Source organism: Lucilia sericata, unplaced genomic scaffold, assembly GCF_015586225.1.
Source record: "Lucilia sericata isolate MDLA Ls3-8-SP2 unplaced genomic scaffold, ASM1558622v1 Contig001066F_arrow, whole genome shotgun sequence".
In the NCBI taxonomy this organism is placed as follows: Eukaryota; Metazoa; Arthropoda; class Insecta; order Diptera; family Calliphoridae; genus Lucilia; species Lucilia sericata.
In genome coordinates, this window is record NW_023995043.1 from 75980 (window position 1) to 101460 (window position 25481).

Sequence of the window (25481 nt, forward strand, 5' to 3'; positions counted from 1 at the left end):
ATAGTCTAGTCTAGTTAGTCTAGTCTAGTCTATAGTCTAGTCTAGTCTAGTCTATAGTCTAGTCTAGTCTATAGTCTAGTCTAGTCTAGTCTATAGTCTAGTCTAGTCTATAGTCTAGTCTAGTCTATAGTCTAGTCTAGTCTATAGTCTAGTCTAGTCTATAGTCTAGTCTATAGTCTAGTCTATAGTCTAGTCTATAGTGTAGTCTATAGTCTAGTCTATAGTCTAGTCTATAGTCTAGTCTATAGTCTAGTCTATAGTCTAGTCTATAGTCTAGTCTATAGTCTAGTCTATAGTCTAGTCTATAGTCTAGTCTATAGTCTGGTCTATAGTCTAGTCTATAGTCTAGTCTATAGTCTAGTCTATAGTCTATAGTCTAGTCTATAGTCTAGTCTATAGTCTAGTCTATAGTCTAGTCTATAGTCTAGTCTATAGTCTAGTCTATAGTCTAGTCTATAGTCTAGTCTATAGTCTAGTCTATAGTCTAGTCTATAGTCTAGTCTATAGTCTAGTCTATAGTCTAGTCTATAGTCTAGTCTATAGTCTAGTCTATAGTCTAGTCTATAGTCTAGTCTATAGTCTAGTCTATAGTCTAGTCTATAGTCTAGTCTAGTCTAGTCTATAGTCTATCTATAGTCTAGTCTATAGTCTAGTCTATATCTAGTCTATAGTCTAGTCTATAGTCTAGTCTATAGTCTAGTCTATAGTCTAGTCTATAGTCTAGTCTATAGTCTAGTCTATAGTCTAGTCTATAGTCTAGTCTATAGTCTTTTTTTTTTTTATATTATTATTTATTTAACATTAAGATATAAATTCATATTACAGTCTATAGTCTAGTCTATAGTCTATTCTATAGTCTAGTCTATAGTCTAGTCTATAGTCTAGTCTATAGTCTAGTCTATAGTCTAGTCTATAGTCTAGTCTATAGTCTAGTCTATAGTCTAGTCTATAGTCTAGTCTATAGTCTAGTCTATAGTCTAGTCTATAGTCTAGTCTATAGTCTAGTCTATAGTCTAGTCTATAGTCTAGTCTATAGTCTAGTCTATAGTCTAGTCTATAGTCTAGTCTATAGTCTAGTCTATAGTCTAGTCTATAGTCTAGTCTATAGTCTAGTCTATAGTCTAGTCTATAGTCTAGTCTATAGTCTAGTCTATAGTCTAGTCTATAGTCTATATCTAGTCTATAGTCTAGTCTATAGTCTAGTCTATAGTCTAGTCTATAGTCTAGTCTATAGTCTAGTCTATAGTCTAGTCTATAGTCTAGTCTATAGTCTAGTCTATAGTCTAGTCTATAGTCTAGTCTATAGTCTAGTCTATAGTCTAGTCTATAGTCTAGTCTATAGTCTAGTCTATAGTCTAGTCTATAGTCTAGTCTATAGTCTAGTCTATAGTCTAGTCTATAGTCTACTATAGTCTAGTCTATAGTCTAGTCTATAGTCTAGTCTATAGTCTAGTCATAGTATGGCTCTAGTCTAGTCTATAGTCTAGTCTATAGTCTAGTCTAGTCTAGTCTATAGTCTAGTCTAGATCTAAGTCTATAGTCTAGTCTATAGTCTAGTCTATAGTCTAGTCTATAGTCTAGTCTATAGTCTAGTCTATAGTCTAGTCTATAGTCTAGTCTATAGTCTAGTCTATAGTCTAGTCTTAGTCTAGTCTATAGTCTAGTCTATAGTCTAGTCTAGTTAGTCTAGTCTATAGTCTAGTCTATAGGTCTAGTCTATAGTCTAGTCTATAGTCTAGTCTATAGTCTAGTCTATAGTCTAGTCTATAGTCTAGTCTATAGTCTAGTCTATAGTCTAGTCTATAGTCTAGTCTATAGTTTAGTCTATAGTCTGTCTATAGTCTAGTCTATAGTCTAGTCTATAGTCTAGTATATAGTCTAGTCTATAGTTAGTCATAGTCTAGTCTATAGTCTAGTCTATAGTCTAGTCTATAGTCTAGTCTCGTCTAGTATAGTCTAGTCTATAGTCTAGTCTATAGTCCTCGTCTATAGTCTAGTCTATAGTCTAGTCTATAGTCTAGTCTAGTCTCGTCTATAGTCTAGTCTATAGTCTAGTCTATTCGCTATAGTCTAGTCTATAGTCTAGTCTATAGTCTCGTCTATAGTCTAGTCTATCGTCTAGTCTATAGTCTAGTCTATAGTCTAGTCTATAGTCTAGTCTATAGTCTAGTCTATAGTCTAGTCTATAGTCTAGTCTATAGTCTAGTCTATAGTCTAGTCTATAGTCTAGTCTATAGTCTAGTCTATAGTCTAGTCTATAGTCTAGTCTATAGTCTAGTCTATAGTCTAGTCTATAGTCTAGTCTATAGTCTAGTCTATAGTCTAGTCTATAGTCTAGTCTATAGTCTAGTCTATAGTCTAGTCTATAGTCTAGTCTATAGTCTAGTCTATAGTCTAGTCTATAGTCTAGTCTATAGTCTAGTCTATAGTCTAGTCTATAGTCTAGTCTATAGTCTAGTCTATAGTCTAGTCTATAGTCTAGTCTATAGTCTAGTCTATAGTCTAGTCTATAGTCTAGTCTATAGTCTAGTCTATAGTCTAGTCTATAGTCTAGTCTATAGTCTAGTCTATAGTCTAGTCTATAGTCTAGTCTATAGTCTAGTCTATAGTCTAGTCTATAGTCTAGTCTATAGTCTAGTCTATAGTCTAGTCTATAGTCTAGTCTATAGTCTAGTCTATAGTCTAGTCTATAGTCTAGTCTATAGTCTAGTCTATAGTCTAGTCTATAGTCTAGTCTATAGTCTAGTCTATAGTCTAGTCTATAGTCTAGTCTATAGTCTAGTCTATAGTCTAGTCTATAGTCTAGTCTATAGTCTAGTCTATAGTCTAGTCTATAGTCTAGTCTATAGTCTTTTTTTTTTTTTATATTATTATTATTTATTTAACATTAAGATATAAATTCATATTACAGTCTATAGTCTAGTCTATAGTCTATTCTATAGTCTAGTCTATAGTCTAGTCTATAGTCTAGTCTATAGTCTAGTCTATAGTCTAGTCTATAGTCTAGTCTATAGTCTAGTCTATAGTCTAGTCTATAGTCTAGTCTATAGTCTAGTCTATAGTCTAGTCTATAGTCTAGTCTATAGTCTAGTCTATAGTCTAGTCTATAGTCTAGTCTATAGTCTAGTCTATAGTCTAGTCTATAGTCTAGTCTATAGTCTATGTCTATAGTCTAGTCTCATAGATCTAGTCTATAGCTCGAGTCTATAGTCTAGTCTATAGTCCTAGTATCATAGTCTAGTCTATAGTCTAGTCTATAGTCTAGTCTATAGTCTAGTTCTAGTCTAGTCCTCTAGTCCCTAGTCCCTATAGTCTAGTCTATAGTCTAGTCTATAGTCTAGTCTATAGTCTAGTCTATAGTCTAGTCTATAGTCTAGTCTATAGTCTAGTCTATAGTCTAGTCTATAGTCTAGTCTATAGTCTAGTCTATAGTCTAGTCTATAGTCTAGTCTATAGTCTAGTCTATAGTCTAGTCTATTAGTCTAGTCTGAGTAGTCTAGTCTATAGTCTAGTCTATAGTCTAGTCTATAGTCTTAGTCTATAGTCTAGTCTATAGTCTAGTCTATAGTCTAGTCTATAGTCTAGTCTATAGTCTAGTCTATAGTCTAGTCTATAGTCTAGTCTATAGTCTAGTCTATAGTCTAGTCTATAGTCTAGTCTATAGTCTAGTCTATAGTCTAGTCTATAGTCTTTTTTTTTTTTTTTATATTATTATTATTATTTAACATTAATATAAATTCATATTACAGTCTATAGTCTAGTCTATAGTCTATTCTATAGTCTAGTCTATAGTCTAGTCTATAGTCTAGTCTATAGTCTAGTCTATAGTCTAGTCTATAGTCTAGTCTATAGTCTAGTCTATAGTCTAGTCTATAGTCTAGTCTATAGTCTAGTCTATAGTCTAGTCTATAGTCTAGTCTATAGTCTAGTCTATAGTCTAGTCTATAGTCTAGTCTATAGTCTAGTCTATAGTCTAGTCTATAGTCTAGTCTATAGTCTAGTCTATAGTCTAGTCTATAGTCTAGTCTATAGTCTAGTCTATAGTCTAGTCTATAGTCTAGTCTATAGTCTAGTCTATAGTCTAGTCTATAGTCTAGTCTATAGTCTAGTCTATAGTCTAGTCTATAGTCTAGTCTATAGTCTAGTCTATAGTCTAGTCTATAGTCTAGTCTATAGTCTAGTCTATAGTCTAGTCTATAGTCTAGTCTATAGTCTAGTCTATAGTCTAGTCTATAGTCTAGTCTATAGTCTAGTCTATAGTCTAGTCTATATCTAGTCTATAGGTCTAGTCTATAGTCTAGTCTATAGTCTAGTCTATAGTCTAGTCTATAGTTAGTCTATAGTCTAGGTCTATAGTTCTAGTCTATAGTCTCGTCTATAGTCTAGTCTATCGTCTAGTCTATAGTCTAGTCTATAGTCTAGTCTATAGTCGAGTCTATAGTCCTAGTCTATATCTTTTTTTTTTTATATTATTATTATTTATTTAACATTAAGATATAAATTCATATTACAGTCTATAGTCTAGTCTATAGTCTAGTCTATAGTCTAGTCTATAGTCTAGTCTATAGTCTAGTCTATAGTCTAGTCTATAGTCTAGTCTATAGTCTAGTCTATAGTCTATTCTATAGTCTATTCTATAGTCTAGTCTATAGTCTAGTGTGCACTATAATATAGTGTCTATAGAGTATCCTATAGTCTAGTTCAGATTCTAGACTAGACTATAGAGTGTATAGCCTAGTCTATAGACTAGTCTAGTTTATAATCTAGTTAATAGTCTAGCCTGTAGTCTGGTCTATAGTCTTATATATAATCTTGCTTATAGACTAGACTATAATTCAGACTATACCCAAGACTTTTTGAGAATGAAACTAAATCCCGATTATCAGTATATCTGGTAACACTTGAAGAACAGTGTTGCCAACATTGGTCAAGCAAAACGCGCGCAAAAAAATTAAAAAGGGGTAAAAAAGCGTAATTTTCTAACTGAAAATGGGTAAAAAAGCACTAACGTTTTTTAGTCAAATATTGTTTATTTTAATAAAAATTGCACATTATTTCGCTCATTTCCTACAAGACTCCAAAATTCGTTTTTTAGAACATTGACTACAAAACAAAACATGCGTCATACTAAAGTCTTTCATCTGTGTGAGTTAGATTTTTAGTAACGTAAGAACTAAAACTAATGTTTGACGAATATTAGATAAATAAGATGAGAAATTTTCAAATTCCTTAATTTGTTTAAAAGTTATTTTAAAAATAGTAAAATGTCATTAAACATTCAAACTGACAGGCACACTACCAACTGGCAAACCGATGTAACCACACCCAAATTGTAAAATTGTACAAAACTTATGAAATATATTTTTTTTGCAAAATCTATATATATTATTTTTAAGTTTTTTGAGTTCTGGAAAAATTTTTAATTTCACTGATAGTGAATAACATAACTTATTTTAACGTATTTTGAATATTTTGTTTTTTGTTTATGAAGAATATTTGCTTTTAAAACTTAACACAAATAAAAAAACTTTAGAGCACCCGTGTAAAAAAATATAAAACAGTTTTTAAGAAAAATTTAGTCCTTAGTGTAAACTATTAAACTGATCGTATTCTAATAAACAACAAAAAGTGGTACAAATAGAAAGATCAAAGAATGATCCCTCAGTTTTCTTAACATTATAGAGAAAATGTTTAATATTAATTAAATAAATTACCTCCTGAAATTCACAATTATTTTGAAATATTTTAACAAGTAAGAGTGTTATATTCGGCTGTGCCGAATCTTATATACCCACCATCAAATCTTATGACGTAAAAGGAATGCTTCTCTGTAAACATCAGGGAGATAATGCTTAATTCAATTATGTACGTGATCTTCAAAGTAACAAAATATTCATTTTTAAAAACAATATATATATATATATCAGAGGTAGTGTCAATTATGAACTGTTTGTCGTAAAATTTGGTAGAAAGACTTCGTATAACACTTATTCGTTTCGAATTTCATTGCTGATCTCGAATTTTTAATTCAGACATAAGCGTAAAAGTTATTATCTAAAGGGGAACTTATATGGGGTTGGGACAATTATATATCGATACCCATAAAATTTTGTACATAGATTTTGTTGGTCAGTTATATCGTCATAAAATTCGGAATAAAGAATTATAATAAAAATCTTTTTATTGCGAGTACAACGATGAAGTAATCATGGAGGCTTTATATATTAGGGATAGGTTCAATTGTGTAAAAAAATTGTATAAAACTTATTTTTTGTCAATTTTCACCGCTGTACTCATATTTTTAAGGGGACCTTAATAGGGGGTAGGGTAGGTTACCGAAAAATCCGAATTAAATTCGGTAGGAAGATTACGTTTGTATAAAAGTTGTTTATTTCGAATTTCTCCGCTATACTCGTATTTTTAAGTCAGTAAAGAGCGTTAAAATCAATTTTTGAAGGTGACCATATGTGGGGGTAGGGTCAATTATGGACCGATTGCCGTAAAATTTGCTAGAGAGATTTTGGCTTATATAAAACATATTTATGTCGAATATTTTTAAGTCGGTAATGAGTATTAATGTCATTTGGTAGAGAAATTTTGATGCATATAAAAGTTACTTATGTTGAATTTCAACGCTGCACTCATAGGGAGACCTTATTTGGGGGTAAGGTCAGTTATGGACCAATTCCCATAAAATTTGGTAGAGACATTTTGCCTTATATAAAACTTATTTATGCCGAATTTCATCGCTATACTCGTATTTTTAAGTCAGTAATGACCGTTTAAATCATTTTCTGAAGGAGACCTTATATATAAAATTTAGTAGAGATTTTGGCTTATATAAAACTTACTTATGTTGAATTTCATCGCTATACTCGTATGGGGGGTAGGGTCAATTTTGGACCGATTCCCATAAAATTTGGTACAGAGATTTTGACGCATATAAAACTTATTTATGCCAAATTTTATCGCTATACTCGTATGTTTAAAACAGTTGTGACTGTTAAAGCTGTTTTTCGGGGGGTCACTTGTATGGGGGATATGCGAAATTGCGGACCCATATTGCCCATTTGCCATACCAAACAAACCTTACCTATAAGAAATATTTGTGGAAAAATTTAACTCGCTTGCTCTTTCCGATCTAACCCTATCGTGCTTTCAACAGACAGACGGACGGACAGATGAACAGACGGATGGACATGGTTAGATCGGCTTAGAATTTAATAAGGACCCAAAATATATATACTTTTGTGGGTCTACGACGAATATTTCGATGTGTTACAAACGGAGTGACAAAATCAATATACCCCACTCATCTTTTTTGATGGTGGGTATAAAAAGCACTAAATGCACTGTCATAAAATTAGAAAGCACCACTGTAGTGCCTTTTTGAAAAAAGGCACCATGAGCAAAATTTTCCGCGTTTGGCACACCAAAAGGCACCGCAAATAGTGCTAAAAGCACTAAGTTGGCAACACTGTTGAAGAACTCAAAAAATCTTTCCGGAAATGTGTAGGAAAGAAGAAAAGAGAATTCTCTCCATTATCTCAGAGGACACCTACTCTTGCTTCTATGTACTTATGCATTTGTATGTATGTGTATTTATGTACTTAGTATTACCTATTTCTGTTTTGATTTTGTTTACGTTTATTGAACTGACAGGCGAACAACAAAATCAAAACAAAATAAACAGAATAGTATTGTTATTGTTGTAGAAGAGACATACGTACTGTATTATACGTATACTCAGCTGATAGATAAATCATCACAACAATAATAAGATACATTCATACATATGTATGTATGTATCTCAGATGCAAGTCTACTTGAGTATGTATGTACATATCATACATTGTTCACACTAGCAACAAATTTACATACATTTGTATGTACATTTATTGTGTTTTGCCTTTTCATTATTCTTATTAAATTGCTTTGACTCTAGTCAAAGATAGAGAGATAATAACACTGACAGATACATTTCAATGAATTATTAAAATGCAAAATAATCAAACAAATCAGACAGACGCTTATTAATCTAAGTTTTTCTTTCAATCGCTTTTCATACTCCTCATCAATCAATTGATATGTACATATGTATAAACGTTTCAATTTGATTTAGTTACAAAGCAAATAAAATAAATTATTTAAATATTTATATTTTCAATAATCAGCTATTTGTTTATCAATTAAGTATTTATAAATTGATACATGTACGTAATTGAATTTGTTGTTATTTTATATTTCTTTTAAATATACTTTAAATGTACTCATATACTTTTATGTAAAAATATTAAAATATTTTTTGTTTTATATATTTTAATTTATATTTATTCAGAACAGACATTGACTTTTCAGTATAATTTTAGCACGCGCGTGTTTTTTTAAACATTTTGCCGAAATACATAGTTAAATGATTTTAGTCAGACAGTTTATTTGTTAGAATATAATTAGACATTTCAAACAAAACAAAATATATAATTTGTTATTCTAGTAAAATAGGTCTAATGGCCACGAGGGTGGTTTTTAAAAGTTGGAAAAAATTTTTGCATAGTAATGATGACTTTCAAGAAACAGCATCGTTTCATGATATACATACATACATAATTAAGGCGTCTTGCATGTACCTTGTACTTATTGTGTTCTGATGAGAATGGTCGGTCATACATATCAAGTACAATCTAGACAATTCCCTATAGGAGAGGAGAACTCCATAGAAAAGAACAATTTTATACATATATCAAAAGTGTTACATAAGAGAGTTATTGTCAAATGTTGGGTCATCTCATGGAGAGGCGTCCGGTATTCCAGACTAATTTAAATGGGCTTGATAACAGCTTTTGCTAACGGTGAAACTTCGAATGCATATGTCAGATTTTTTGTCGAACTTAAATCAATTAACCAGCTTGATTGGTCTCGTATATTGATTTAAATTTTGATTTGGATTCACCTGCGTAGAGGGTACCACTTCTATGTTCGAAGGGATATATGTATGACCAAAGGCTCTTATCGAAGATTGATTTTGAAATACAATAGCCAATAGAAGAGAAATACTTGAGTCACAGAAGTTCCCATTTCCGCTGCTTAGCATGTGGGTCTACTGGGCTGTTCTGGACGTCCAACATTGGACAACTTTTTCATGCACAGCTGGCCGTATAACACGAACAATGTTGGCCTCCAAGACTCAATTATTTGATCATAAACTTAATTGATTATGATCATAAACTTAATTGAAATTAATAAGAAGTTGACAAATCTTACGACATTAATGATATGTACGGGATACAGGAGCAGTACGGTTCTTGTCACGTACAACCTGTATTAATATGTCGGATGTTTTTCTCTTGATTGTGTCGAATGAAAGAGTTGTATGATGGGTTAAAGGGTGATGGTGTCCCCCCTACTCAATTGTTATCGATCTCTTCGCAAAGTTAACACAGTGTGTGGCATGTTAGTAACAACCTTTCATTGGCTTTGATCGTTTCATACTTCGGTCTGCTGATTATGTCTCTAGGTACTGTTGCTCAATCAACAGATGCCATTTCATCGTAGGCACGTTATAATATCCGATGTCATAATGTCCACGAACGTTATTTCACTGTGTATCCATGGACATTGTGATACTATTTAAACAGAAATATATTGGAATATTTGATTAGGATTTTATAAGGCGATACTCTGATCTCGGATAGAATTGCTCCCAACTATAGTATTTTATTGATAAAAGAACTATTTGTAATCCATGGCCTTTATTTCACTTTACTCATGTCCATGGATACTATAACATTTTTTTGGTTTCTCGTTAAGTTCATAATTGTAAACGGAAATGATGCTTCTGTAGTATGTCGAATTTATGCAATGGGGAAGCGATGGCCACAGATTAGATAACTCAAGTACTCGAGCAAAGTGTTTGTTCATGGTTTCCGTTTCCGCCATGAACAAAAATTGCCAACCGCTCGTTCCTTAGGGATCTGAAGGGGCGTTGGTGGGTAGTCTTTAGCTTACCCTGTGGTTGAAAAAGACCGATTAAAATACGTCCTTCAAAGAGGTTTTCGCGTAATGCTTGTACGTGGCCCGGTATCCACCATGTACAAGAATTGCCACCTCCATGTTCTTTAGGGATCTCAAGGGACGTTGGTGGATCGTTTTTAGCTTACCCAGTGGTTCACGTAATGCATGTAAAACATCCGGTGGCCGCCATGAACAAAAATTGGCACCTGCGTGTTCCTTAGAGATTTGAAGGGGCGTTTCTCTCTAGCTGGAAAATATCACAGTGGAATAAGACCGACAGGAAGGTGTTCACTGGATCATACTCTTATCACGAAGGTGAAAGTATATAACAAACTTTATAGTTTTTATACTCTATACCACTTTAGTGGGAAGGGATGGGCTGAGATTTTGTAACGCCCAATAATATTGGTGCTATACCCACCGTAAAGTATAAATATTGTCTTAGAATCATTTTCTTGAGTCGATTTAGCTATGTCCGTCCATGTAAATCTTGTAGTCCAATTTTGAAGATAATTCAATGAAATTTGATGCAGGATCTCCCCCAGCCCCCATCCGGAATATATATAATTATGTGGATTTATATATCAATATACACCCATTATTTTTGAGTATTGATAAGAAACAATTTGTATAGAAAGAATTATTACAATCGTGAACGAAAAAAAATTGAACTCGAGAATACAAAATCGATCGGGATAACTGCGAAATTGAAATAATATCGATTAGAATAAATGACTCCTACATTTTACAATATGTTCCTTATCAATTTTGTTTGTGATCAATAGTGATTTTCATTATGTTTGAAAATCATGTTATCACTTAAAGATTTTTAATTTTATCGAAATTGTCTCGTATTAGTTGATAGATATATGATAGGGTATATCATAACAAATGTCTGTCTGTTGTTGTTGTATATTTTTGAGGTAGATTATAAATATTTTCTTGTTTTTTCCAGTTTTGTGGTTACATAGTAGCTGATAATTTTCAAAAAAATACTCACTCTCGAATTGGTTTATTTGAAAATTGCAGTTTTTTTCTCTGGATTTAAAATTGTGGTTTTAGTTTTTTTTTTTCAGGAAACTAAAAACGTTATTAACTTTAGATAATAATAAATATTAGGTAATTTGTGTTGGAATTTAAAGGTGAATGTTAATTTTACCTTATAGACAATTATTTATGGTTTATAGATTTTATATCTATTTTTTATGAAGTTTTTTTTTGTGTTATCATTAAGTAAATTGTTAAATTTAGGGTTTTTTTTTGGTTAATTTGCAAGTATTTTTGTTAAGTATTTTATCATAGTATTTTAAAATTTTGTTGTTTATTTTGTAGACGTTTTTGTTTTTTTTTTTTTTTTTTTGGTAGCTTTTATTATATTAACTTATTTTTGTTAATTATATATTTTAACTTAATTTGTTGTATGTTGCTGACGATGAACGTGTCGATAACATTTAAACAAAAAAAAAAGCTGGGAATATTTCTTTAAATTTACTTTTCTTGTTATTGTTGTTTCGCTTACGTAGAAAATTTTCTTTTATTTTAAATTTTTTTTTGAAATTTTTTTTCAATTGGAAACAATGTGTGTTGTTCACAAAAGCGTTAAATATTAAAACTGATTGGTGTTTAAAAATTATTAACTCGTTGGTATTTGGCTTTAATAATAACGGCTAAAATATCATTTTATGATATGATTACATTTTTATTAATACTTTTTTTTCCGAAATGATTATTATCATTAACACACTGTTGCCGTTGTTGTTGTTGTTTGTTGATTTTCAAATGCTACTTTATCTCTACTTAATATATTTAAGCAACGATCATAAAATTCTCCCCTACCTAAACACATACACTGAATCCACCACTCTTTACTCAACTCACTGTCGCACTCACTCGATCACACTCACTTTTAACAATATATACAAATTTTCTTTTATTTAAAAAATATATATTTTGTTTTAATTTTCGTAAAAAAAAATTCAGTAGTCAGCACAAATTTAAAGAAAACAAAAACAAAACAATAATAAAACCATAAGAAACCAAAACAAAAACAAAGCAGCAGAATGGATCGTTCGGTCTATTGATAAAAAGAATAAACAACGTCTTTACACTCCGAAGTCATACCACAAACTAAATATAGTATTTATTTTTACATTTATTATTTTCGGCCATATGTTTTTTGTTTAGTTTCCATTGTCTACCACTCGAGCCAACGTACGAAGTCTTCCTTCTTGGTTGCTGCTCCTTGTTGTGTTTTTTTCGAAAGAGGTTAAAGCGAATAAAAGCAAAGAGCAAAGAAAATCAATATTCATGATCATTGTTTCTCATTTGTCGGTGTTGCTAGAAAGACCTCAAAGTAATTGTGTCCAAATTTTTGCCACAAAAATACCCAAAATAGCCATAATAATTTATCCGTATTTTCGGAGACCCATATCTTGAACAGAAAATGCATTTCCTAGATATAATGCATATCAAATGAAAGGCCTTTCCTTTGATGTCCATACTATATATATCGAACATAGCATTCAAAATATATCCCCGTTATTTATTGATCGATTTTGCTAATTTTAAATAGAAAATTTTTCGAAAGTATGTCTGATAGCATCATACAAACTTAGGATCCCAAAGACATCTGGGGATTTAGGAAATTGTATTCAACAAACATAGGATAGATAGGCAGGCAGACGGACATCGCTAAATCAACTGCGCTATCTAAAAGGATCCAGAATAGATTTATATACTTTTTAGGATCGAAATATTATATTTTGGAAATTAAGTTTGGAGTGACAAACATATAGATAGCCTTTTCATAAACAACATCACGCCCACCCACGGGGCATGCTATTTGTCTGAACCACCCTAACCTTGATGTAATTGCTATCCCGGAGTAAAGAGATGCTACTAGTACCTCTAGCCTATAAACTTCAGCTGTTCCAACCAAAGAACCTAACATATGTATCTGGTATAAATAGAACCGATCATAGGTAAAAGTTTCGTATTTTGTCTTGTGCCGGTTATTGGAGAGCTCTATTCGGAGTGCACATGATCGTTGTGCTTGAAACCAAAATCAGAGAAATCGGATTAAGTTTGATTGATGCTGTTGCCGTAATCACAAGATAAGGCCACAGAGCAGTAGCTGCGGGACTTAATATTCGAAATAAGTTCATGGTAATAGAATTGGAATACATAATGAATCAGGCGTATGCTGAGCTAACCCTAACGCATTCCCAAAATGAATGTGTCTCTATGAATGTTTCTGATAAAAGAGTTATATGATTGTATGGTAACAGACTTAACGACTACGAAGCCAGATCCGATCAACTACGAAGTCATGAAGCCTGGTTCATGATGGTTTTGCCGTTAGCAGGCGATTAAAAGACTGTATTAAATACGGAAAGGATTTAGGAATTTAAGGCAATATCGTTTAATATAATACCATCTATAACTACTTATTGGTTCTCACGAATGTCTGAGTTCTAGAATATTCGACATACAGACATAACAAATGGCATCAGTTGTCAGCACCAAGATGGCTGATAACACTATTTCCAAAGCTAGTTCGTAAAATATCGATTACTTGATGAAGTTTGCATTACGGTACGCCTTTATTTCAAACCCACAAAGATTCCTTATTCATGTATAGTTGAGTTCACGGAGTAATTGGACACTGTTTCGGGAGAAAATTTTAAAGATTATTTTTGAAATCAGGGAATCATGCTACGCTCAATGGAATACCTTAGATAAGTCATGCGTTACTACCGACCTGCTTTGACAGAACTGCCATCAAGTTGCCATTAGAGAAATGTGGACCTGGACATATGTTCCATGGTATATCACAATGAACACAATTATACATGGGCTCCGGTCGCTAAGAATGTTTGTGATGGGGTATTGGATTTATCTTTAACATAGATTTAAATCCGCTTTTCCACATGAAGGGGTGATATTAGATGTCAGTGCTATTCCGAATCCTCTTTAAGAAAGACAGATACGTACAATTGCTATCAAGTACTTTGTTTCTGTACTTTAGATTTCTGTTAAACTTCGCTCAAAATCCGCTTTCCCATATGGAGGAGTGGAATTAGGGTCAGTGCCATTCCGAGTCCTCTTCATAGTAGACCATTTACAATTGCTATTAAGTATTTTGGGACGAATATTAGCTGCCACAAATCCTATATCATCTGGCAACTCTCTCTATTAACTATCACTCTTTAGCTTTGCTTCACTTCTCTTACACATACACATAGTAAACAAAATACTGTTGTTTGTTAATTCGGTTTTACGAGTTGATTCGTATTCAATACTCGTATTTCTTATCATTTAAATTTGCACTAAACATGTGTTGTTGTAACAAAAAAAAAAAAAAAAAAAACTACTTAGAAGGAGCACACTACTACTACACTTCTTATTAAAAAAAAAAATACTACGACTAGTAGCAGGCAACTAATGTTGTTGTTATTACTTGTACTTGTTTGTACATATGATAATCAGATGTATGATTGTTTTTGTTTTTATTACAGCTGATTTCTTTTAAAAACAAAAGTATAAAAGACATACATACATACACATGTATGAATGGCTTTACTCACTCGTACTTAGTTAATTACTTAATCCGATTTGAATGACGACTGTCAATGTTTGCTGACTCTCTGATTTTACTCTTTATTGTGATTGTTTTGTATGCATATGTACTTGTGTGTGTGGATGTGTAGTTTTTTGACAATTTCAAGTTGATGGATACAATTGGGTTTCGTTTTTTTTTTTCGAAATCAATCGAAATTTTTCCTTGTATTTTTCTATGTTTACTGCAAAGTTTTCAAAAATATTTTTAAATACTCATTATATCCTACACCACTTTAGTGTGGAGGGTATATTGGGTTTGTGCTGATGTTTGTATAGCACCTTTGGTGCTATACCTTTAAGTATATCAATCAGCTTAGAATCATTTTCTGAGTCGAGGTCCATGTAAACCTTGTAATCAAACTATAATTTTGAAGATAATTCAATGAAATTTGGTACATGATCTTCTATTGTCCCAGGGACGAAGCCTATTGAAAATGGTTAAGATATGTCTATTATTTCACCTAGCCCCCATACAACTGAACTCCCGAATATGGTTTGTAAACCTTGTAATCAAACTACAGGTCGCAATTTTCAAGAAAATTCAATGATATTTGGCACATGATTTGTACCAGAAACGAAGCCTATTGAAAATCGTTAACATCGGTCCATTATTTCACCTAGCCCCCATACAACTGAACCCTCCGAATAGGCTTTTAGGTTCATAATTATGTTTAATATACCACCAAGTTCTTAAGTGTATCTGTTCACTTAAATACTTTATTATGAAAACTAAATCACATTTTATTTTTTATAACTGGTGTAGGATAATTATATGGTCTCTGTGACTTCATTTATATTAATTTTTGTATTTCATGTTCCTATTGTATTTCATTCGAACTGTTGGACTTGTTTTCTGGATGTCTTATCACTACGCTCTTTATGATACTCTATTGGACAGTGGTTGTGAGTAGTTAAAAATTTCAAAAAAAATTTTCTTAGTTTTTTGCTATTATCGAACATGAAGAGAAGGATGTACTCGGAGGGTGTTCTAATCGTCACCTTCATGTGAAAGTTTCGGTTTCTGAATCCTCAGATGTTAATAACAACACCATTATAACCAATCCTAAGAGAAGAATGACAGTATAGCTAAGCTATCGACGAACATAAAGTGACGAACTGGAGCACAGTGGAAGAAGTTGAAAAAAATTCCCTCGAAGATCATATTGGGTAATCCCCAGTACATGCCGACGGATATATCGGAATTCCTCCCAACCTTTGAGGCAAAGAGAAATTCATCTTCCGGATAAACACTGAGAACAAACAAAGACAATAGCTAGCAGCGAGTTTAGCAGGGGTGTAATGGTTTTGAGGTTGTCATCACACCAATACGCTTGCAACTTTTCAAAATTAGTGGAAAGTATTTCTCCTCCCTGGGATTGGGCTAAACTAGGGACGTATCAAGAAGAGAGATCTTCTTAAGCTAAGATAGGACTGTTCAAGAAGAGTGATATTCGTGTTCTCTAAAAGTCCAATGTCTACATTAAAGGTTGGGACAGTAAATTGGCGAATGAACGTATATCGGAAATTCTTGGATACCAAAGTGCTAAAGGAAAGATGACTATGAGGTTACTCCTCTCGTGGAAGGTAGCGATTAAGATTAGCCTTGCCAAGAACAATGCTAAAACATATTTCGCCTACAAAGCTCCCGCCAAAGAACCTACGCCTGAGTCCACAGCATCATCTGCCCCTACAGACAACATGGAAGAGTCGAATACTAGCATCGAGGTGGTGATCGCTAACACGCAAAACATTTGGTGATCAGTCAGGGCGGTATTAGCTGATAAGCTCAAATTTAAGACGGTATTGGACTATAAAAGAGGGGTAATCAAACACCTTGCCTGTGATAAACTCTCCATTAGGGTGCTAGCCAAGTCGGGGATAAACGGGAATGAAAGAGCAAATGCTATAAAGGAAGGGGAGCTTGAAGAATGAATGCAAAACTGTTCGACGTAACGAGTACTAAATGAATCCCATACAGCCACTTGGAATAATGGAACGTTAAATTCTATGGCATTACCCATAGAACACATTATCATATGTATCACGAATATGGAATTTTTGTGTGAATATTTTGCCATCAATATCTCATTTTCATGAACATGAGAGATATCAACAATAGAATACAGTCCCTCGATATGTAAGTTGTATTAAAAATCGTATAAGCAAAACTTTAAAAAAAAAAATTTATTATACCCTTCACTTTCGTTAGAAGGTTTTTAATTTCGTTTGGAATTTCTGCCATAAAACCTTCCGACCCTACTGAGGGAGTCGATTAAGCCATGTCCGTCTGTCTGTGTGTTTGTTAATATAATAAATAGTTATTTTTTAAGTAATGCAACAAATACGTGATTCAATTTTAATAAAAATCACTCACAGATAATTCATTAATACTTGCACATTCGAATGAATGTGCTATTTTACAATTTTGAAGCAAATTGTTTACTTTTGAAAAAAATTTCTTTTTAAACAAATACATTTTAATGTGAAATTATTGAAATTAAAATATTGTCTAAAATATTTGAAAACTCCGTATTTTCGTATCGTATACATCCATATACCCACCATCAAAGCATTAGGAATGCCAAATTTATTTCCCAAAAACATTCGATCCTTATCTACTGTGCACTAAGAGCGGCCATTCACAATTACTCACAGAACAAAGTAAAATAAACCACAATTTTAAGTGCGTATTTCAAAGATCCCATTGGATACATTTCCACTATATTATTCAATATCAAACACTATTGAAAAAAAAAAAAACAAAAACAATTCAAAGTTTCATTCATATTTTTTAGGTCAAATACTGACGTTTATTCTGCATTCTAGTTTGACGTGTTGTTTATTTACTTTTAGTTTATTTTGTTTATACAAAATTTAACAAATAATATTGAGAGATAATTTGAAAAATAAAACAGAAATCTAATACTCTTATTATAGAGCACAAGTTCCCTTAAAAAAGTACTTTTCTTACAAAAGTACCTACCTCACTTTTCAATAATAAAAACCACTCCTAAAAGTATGCAATTTAACCCATTATGTGTATATATAAGAATAAGTTTATTTAAAATATTTCTATTATAAAGTCGTAAATTTATAATGCAAAAAAATTTTGTTTATTTAATGCTGATTGCTAATATATTGTTGTTTCTTCTTATTTACATTAAGTACAACAACCGCGTAGAGTAACCGCAAAAATTAAATATATTTAATATTCAGTTGCAGTACGTGCATGAACGGTTACAATTGCTGCACATGTTTGACTTTAAGCTGTTTCAAAGAAGTTCATTTAAACCGAAATAAATTAGCAGTTTTTTGCCTAAATGTCTGTATGTATATGGAATGCGATTTCAAGCGAATGTTGTTAAAATTTTACGATTGTTGTAAATCTATTTTTAAAAGTTTCAGTTCTAGTAATCGCTGCTTTTTTAAAATAAAAAAAAAAAAATATGTAAATTTTAGTTCTAGCACTCTTAGTTCTAGAACTAAACTAGAACTAAAACTAAGCTAGAACTAAACAAGAACTGAACTAAACCAGAAGTGAAACTAAACTAGAACTGAAGAAGAATTGAACTAGAACTGAACTAAACTAGAACTGAACCAGATCATGACTAGATCTGAACTACAACTGAACTAGAGCTGAACTGAAACTGAACTAGCACCGAACTAGAACTGAATTAGAACTGAACTAGAAATGAACTAGGACTGAACTAGAACTGAACTAGAACTGAACTAGAACTGAACTAGAACTGAACTAGAACTGAACTAGAACTGAACTAGAACTGAACTAGAACTGAACTAGAACTGAACTAGAACTGAACTAGAACTGAACTAGAACTGAACTAGAACTGAACTAGAACTGAACTAGAACTGAACTAGAACTGAACTGAAACTGAACTAGCACTCAACTAGAACTGAACTAGAGCTGAACTGAAATTGAACTAGCACCGAACTAGAACTGAATTAGAACTGAACTAGAAATGAACTAGAACTGAACTAGAACTGAACTAGAAATGAACTAGAACTGAACTAGAACTGAACTGAACTAGAACTGAACTAGAACTGAACTAGAACTGAACTAGAACTGAACTAGAACTGAACTAGAACTGAACTAGAACTGAACTAGAACTGAACTAGAACTGAACTAGAACTGAACTAGAACTGAACTAGAACTGAACTAGAACTGAACTAGAACTGAACTAGAACTGAACTAGAACTGAACTAGAACTGAAACTGAACTAGCACTCAACTAGAACTGAACGAGCTGAACTGAAATTGAACTAGCACCGAACTAGAACTGAATTAGAACTGAACTAGAAATGAACTAGAACTGAACTAGAACTGAACTAGAACTGAACTAGAACTGAACTAGAACTGAACTAGAACTGAACTAAAGGTGTACCAAAGATGAAATAACACTGAACTAGATCTAAATTAGAAGAACTGAACAGGAACTGCGCTAGAAATGAAACTAAACTAGAACTGAATTAGAACTAACCTAGAACTGAACTAGCACTGAACTAGAACTAAACTAGAACTGAACTAGAACTGAACTAGATCTGAACTAGATCTGAACTAGAACTGAACTAGAACTGAACTATTACTGAACTAGAACTGAACTAGAACTTAACTAGAACTGAACTAGAACTGAACTAGAACTGAACTAGAACTGAACTAGAACTGAACTAGAACTGAACTAGAACTGAACTAGAACTGAACTAGAACTGAACTAGAACTGAACTAGAACTGAACTAGAACTGAACTAGAACTGAACTGAACTAGAACTGAACTAGAACTGAATTAGAACTGAACTAGAACTGAACTAGAACTGAACTAACTGTTTTTTATTATTAAATTATATTAATTATTTCGTTGTTTTAAATCTAAGGTTAATGGATTCAATTAATTTTTTAATTGTCAGTGAAGTTTTTATTCTGTTTAACTTTTGAAAGCAAACCTTCGTCTGGAGCTAACTTTTTTAGTTCCCAAAAATCGTTTGTTTTAAATAAAACACTTCAAGCTTATTTTGAAACTTTTACCTTAATAATTTATGGTTTGTAATTTATTTTATCACCGTTTCTTTTAGTAATTATACAAAAAAACATATCGCATTTAATTATCCTAAATAATAAATTTTTCATAAATAAATGTCTAAACAATAAAAATTTACATTAAAAAAAAAAAAAAAATTATAATAATAATTACTTCGTATAGGAATAAATTTGGAAAATTCGAATTATCTAGTTAAATGTTCATTTTTGGCAAGATCTGTTAATTTTTTCTCAGTTGAAACAAACAAATAAAATTTAAATTTTTAATTGAGATTAAAATAGTGTAAGTGATACGTTTTTGTTCTTTAAAAAAAAGCTAAACACTAGTATTTGGTATAAATGTCTAATAAACGAAAACAATTAATAAAAAATTAAAAAATACATACGTACATATAAAAAAACAATAAAATACTTGTTATATAAAAAGGAATTGCTTAAATAAACTAAACCCTAAAGCCAATAATTGTTAAACTATATAATGGAATGTGAAATGGTTTGACATGATTTTAAAGTAAATTTTTTAAACAAAAATTAATGAGAAAATAATAAATACTAAAGAAAGTTTTTTTTTATGAATTATTTACAATTATTGAAATTTCTCTCTTCATTTTGTGTCTTAAATTTAAAACTTTGAACTCTTCAACATTTAACGTTTATTTAATTTATGCCATAAACGTAATATTGTCAAGATGTGCATGACACCAATAATCGATACCATCAATATGACACTATGAGCCATATTCACATCCGATATCATCATATAGTTAAGGAAGACCTTGGGACTACGGAAATGACAATACATGGTATTTTCCGGACAAGGTAAAAATGGTCGTTCCATGCCATAGATGGCATTTAAGGCACCATGAAAACCAGCTCTGAAATAACTTATATGCCACATCCAACGGAATATGGGTGTTATATCGATATAACGTGAACAGAAACCGAAAATTGAGAACATCACAGCTAATATAGGACCCAGGAAAACGGCCAACTGTAAAGTGTAAGAAAATAATGTTTAGTTTATATTATTATTTTCTTAATTTAATTTAAATTTCTAACTTACTTTTGTTGGCAATGTAGCACCCACAAAGAAGCCCCATGATTGGGCACTTAATGTAGCTAATATACCAAACATTACGAAATAGTAGACACGGAAGCTTTCATCACTGTCATTGTTGGTCAGATAAATGCTAATGGACATGTAGCCTACAGCACATAAACTCTGAAAATATAAAGAAATAAGAATTATAAGATTATTTGGAAATTTATTAAAAAAAAAATACAATAACAAATTTAACAGATCTATTATTTATTTGAGTTCTAGTTTTGTTCCGTCCGCTTCTAGTTCAGATCTAGTTCAGTTCTATTTCAGCTCTAGTTCAGTTATAGTTCAGTTATAGTTCTGTTCTAGTTCAGTTTTAGTTCAGTTCTAGTTCAGTTCTAGTTCAGTTCTAGTTCTAGTTCAGTTCTAGTTCAGTTCTAGTTCAGTTCTAGTTCAGTTCTAGTTCAGTTCTAGTTCAGTTCTAGTTCAGTTCTAGTTCAGTTCTAGTTCAGTTCTAGTTCAGTTCTAGTTCAGTTCTAGTTCAGTTCTAGTTCAGTTCTAGTTCAATTCTAGTTCAGTTCTAGTTCAGTTCTAGTTCAGTTCTAGTTCAGTTCTAGTTCAATTCTAGTTCAATTCTAGTTCAGTTCCAGTTCAGTTCTAGTTCTAGTTCAGTTCTAGTTCAGTTCTGTTCTTTGTTCTAGTTCAGTCTAGTTCAGTTCTAGTTCAGTTCTAGTTCAGTTCTAGTTCAGTTCTAGTTCAGTTCTAGTTCAGTTCTAGTTCAGTTCTAGTTCAGTTCTAGTTCAGTTCTAGTTCAGTTCTAGTTCAGTAGTTCAGTTCTAGTTCAGTTCTAGTTCAGTTCTAGTTTCAGTTCTAGTTCAGTTCTAGTTCAGTTCTAGTTCAGTTCTAGTTCAGTTCTAGTTCAGTTCTAGTTCAGTTCTAGTTCAGTTATAGTTCAGTTCTAGTTCAGTTCTAGTTCAGTTCTAGTTCAGTTCTAGTTCAGTTCTAGTTCAGTTCTAGTTCAGTTCTAGTTCAGTTCTAGTTCAGTTCTAGTTCAGTTCAGTTCAGTTCTAGTTCAGTTCTAGTTCAGTTCTAGTTCAGTTCTAGTTCAGTTCTAGTTCAGTTCTAGTTCAGTTCTAGTTCAGTTCTAGTTCAGTTCTAGTTCAGTTCTAGTTCAGTTCTAGTTCAGTTCTAGTTCAGTTCTAGTTCAGTTCTAGTTCAGTTCTAGTTCAGTTCTAGTTCAGTTCTAGTTCAGTTCTAGTTCAGTTCAGTTCTAGTTCAGTTCTAGTTCTAGTTCAGTTCTAGTTCAGTTTAGTTCAGTTTAGTTCAGTTCTAGTTCAGTTCTAGTTCAGTTCTAGTTCAGTTCTAGTTCAGTTCTAGTTCAGTTCTAGTTCAGTTCTAGTTCAGTTCTAGTTCATTCTAGTTCAGTTCTAGTTCAGTTCTAGTTCAGTTCAGTCAGTTCTAGTTCAGTTCTAGTTCAGTTCTAGTTCAGTTCTAGTTCAGTTCTAGTTCAGTTCTAGTTCAGTTCTAGTTCAGTTCTAGTTCAGTTCTAGTTCAGTTCTAGTTCAGTTCTAGTTCAGTAGTTCAGTCTAGTTCAGTTCTAGTTCAGTTCAGTTTCTAGTTCAGTTCTAGTTCAGTTCTAGTTCATTCTAGTTCAATTCTAGTTCAATTCTAGTTCAATTCTAGTTCAATTCTAGTTCAGTTCTAGTTCAGTTCTAGTTCAGTTCTATTCAGTTCTAGTTCAGTTCTAGTTCAATTCTAGTTCAATTCTAGTTCAGTTCTAGCTCAGTTCTAGTTCAGTTTTAGTTCAGTTCTTAGTTCAGTTCTAGTTCATTCAATTTGGCAATATGGGCGTTGCCAAGTCACTTTATTAGAAATTAAACGATTATGTAAATTTATTTCACGTCTTATTTAAATAATAAAATTGTTAAAATAATTTAAAAAAGTGTGCATGTGAGTTAACATTATTATGTGAGTAACATTATTCTTTCTTTTATAATCAAACCCATTTTGATTTGATGATTTATTATCGGTAAATCTAAATTGACACTTGCGTCCTCTATTAAAATAACTTTTATAAATTTCGATCTAATTTATTTTTCAAATAAATCAAGACATAATTAATTACATGAATGGTAAACATTTAAGTCGCTTTTTACATTATAATTTCATGCAAAATAAAAATGAAAAGATAAAATCTGAATCACTGAAAAATTTGAAAAAATTGTATGATTCAAATTTCATTTTATCTCAACATGTGTGTTTTTTTGTTTGTGATAAAAATTAAAGAATTTATTTACAATATTAATGTGTTTGTTTTAGCAACATTAAATGCAGTTAATATTCAAATAACGATCAAGGGGTTAATGGCTTCTATGGTTCAATTTGAATAGAATTCTTAAAGTTTCCATTAAGACTTTAAAACAGAAGCTTTTTTCAATTTATTAGCCGCCAAATCTAGTTAAGGTTCTAATTTGATAAATTTATTTAAAACTTCAAATTCTCCAATGACGGTGTTCTCTCTGTTTCAGCGTGAACTTTTGCTTAAATTATCTTCATAATACTAATTTGCATAACAAAATTTTGGTCATTAAAATTGTATTTATTTGTCTAGCACTGCCAAAAAGTAACTTTTAACAGACGTTAGAGTTTTTTATAGTTTTTTTAATTGATGTTTTAAAAATAAATGTTTGTTTGTTTGCAATTAACCAAATTCCCATAACTGAAGGGGGATATACATATTTCTTACTAATAATAAACTAAATTTAAATGAAGTTTTTATATAAACAGATTTAATTGTAATTTTTGATCTCTAGATGCAAATGAGATCTGTACATCGTCTGTTCTTAGTTCAATGCGGAAAAGATGTTTCAATGTCAAATAAATTTTATAAAATCTACATTTCTCAAAACGTTTTAAACATTTTTTGAACTAGAACTCAACTAAACAAAACTTGAATTGAACTAGACCTGAACTAGAACTGAACTAGATCTGAACTAGAACTGAACTAGAACTGAACTAGATATGAACTAGAACTGAACTAGAACTGAACTAGAACTGAACTAGAACTGAACTAGAACTGAACTAGAACTGAACTAGAACTAACTAGAACATAAATAAGACTGAACTAGAACTGAATTGAACTAGAACTGAACTAGAACTGAACTAGAACTAAACTAGAACAGAAATAAAACTGAACTAGAACTGAACTAGAACTGAACTAGAACTAAACTAGAACTGAACTAGAACTGAACTAGAACTAAACTAGAACTGAACTAGAACTGAACTAGAACTGAACTAGAACTGAACTAGAACTGAACTAGAACTGAACTAGAACTGAACTAGAACTGAACTAGAACTGAACTAGAACTGAACTAGAACTGAACTAGAACTGAACTAGAACTGAACTAGAACTGAACTAGAACTGAACTAGAACTGAACTAGAACTGAACTAGAACTGAACTAGAACTGAACTAGAACTGAACTAGAACTGAACTAGAACTGAACTAGAACTGAACTAGAACTGAACTAGAACTGAACTAGAACTGAACTAGAACTGAACTAGAACTGAACTAGAACTGAACTAGAACTGAACTAGAACTGACTAGAACTGAACTGGAACTGAACTAGAATTGAACTAGAACTTAACTAGAACTGAACTATGTAGAACTGATTTAGAACTAAACTGGTACTGACCAAGAAAGAAATAAACAAGAAATGAACTAGAATTAAACTAATTTGGAACTAGAATATTTGGAAAAACAAAAATGACTTTCGGGTGTTGACGAATACATTGAGATAAAATTAGTTTTCTGGGTTGTATATGATTATTGGTATTATTTTAATTTTTTCTTATTATATCTGCTGAATCACTTAATAAATTTATACATTCCACTGAGACCAAAACAGTAAAACCTTTATTTACTCATTTTTAAATGACAGCATATTGACAGTTTTGGCAAATGCCTTATTTTGCCTTTACACAAAAAAAAAAATCTACTATATAAACAACTATAAACAAACTTTGAATATTTAAATAATTTATATGAATAATAATCATAATACAACTTGAGTCATCATCAGTTTTATTGTAAAAAACAATATCAGAAAAATAAAGAAAATTTGTTTACGATTTACAATAATTTACAGAGTTGTTTTAAATTAAAAACAACTATTTTTGTTTGTTTTTATTAAAACAATATATTTTTTTTTAATTTAAAAAAAATTATTTAGCTTAATTTAACTCACCTGAAATGGTATTTCGAATGATAACAGAGATAGAAAGTAAGGGCCCCAAACTATACCAACGATTGAAATGTTCGCGTGATAACATACCAATTTCTAAGGGAACTAAATGAAAAGAAATAAAGAAGAATTAAGAATTATTGGAATACATAGTAATTTAATAATAATTTATAAATAATAATGCTAGATTTTGAATAATGATTTGATGACATGATTTTTGTAATGCAAACTGAACCAGAAGTGAAATAGAAACGAACTAGAACTGAACTTAACTGAACTAACTGAAACTAGAACTGAACTAGAACTGAACTAGAACGGAACTAGAACTGAACTAGAACTGAACTAGAACTGAACTAGAACTGAACTAGAACTGAACTAGAACTGAACTAGAACTGAACTAGAACTGAACTAGAACTGAACTAGAACTGAACTAGAACTGAACTAGAACTGAACTAGAACTGAACTAGAACTGAACTAGAACTGAACTAGAACTGAACTAGAACTGAACTAGAACTGAA

General features: G+C 31.6%; 2 protein-coding genes across 2 annotated transcripts in view; both read right to left on the bottom strand.

Annotated features, from left to right (window-relative positions):
* LOC119609840 (ATP-binding cassette sub-family G member 1) overlaps positions 1 to 12434 on the bottom strand; it is a 43152-nt gene extending 30718 nt beyond the window's left edge. The window contains exons 1-2 of the mRNA XM_037964811.1: positions 11171 to 12434; positions 11012 to 11107 (exon numbers count right to left, since the gene is read on the bottom strand). The gene's annotated coding sequence lies outside the window, so the exon portion shown is untranslated. The remainder of the gene's footprint in view (positions 1 to 11011; positions 11108 to 11170) is intronic.
* Positions 12435 to 19655: 7221 nt separating this feature from the next.
* The window catches only part of LOC119609838 (ATP-binding cassette sub-family G member 1), a 60723-nt gene continuing 54897 nt past the window's right edge, over positions 19656 to 25481 (bottom strand). Inside the window, 4 exon segments of the mRNA XM_037964809.1 lie at positions 19656 to 20670; positions 20743 to 20901; positions 24967 to 25011; positions 25013 to 25068. Coding sequence (XP_037820737.1) covers positions 20326 to 20670; positions 20743 to 20901; positions 24967 to 25011; positions 25013 to 25068 — 605 coding nt within the window. The 3' untranslated portion in view covers positions 19656 to 20325.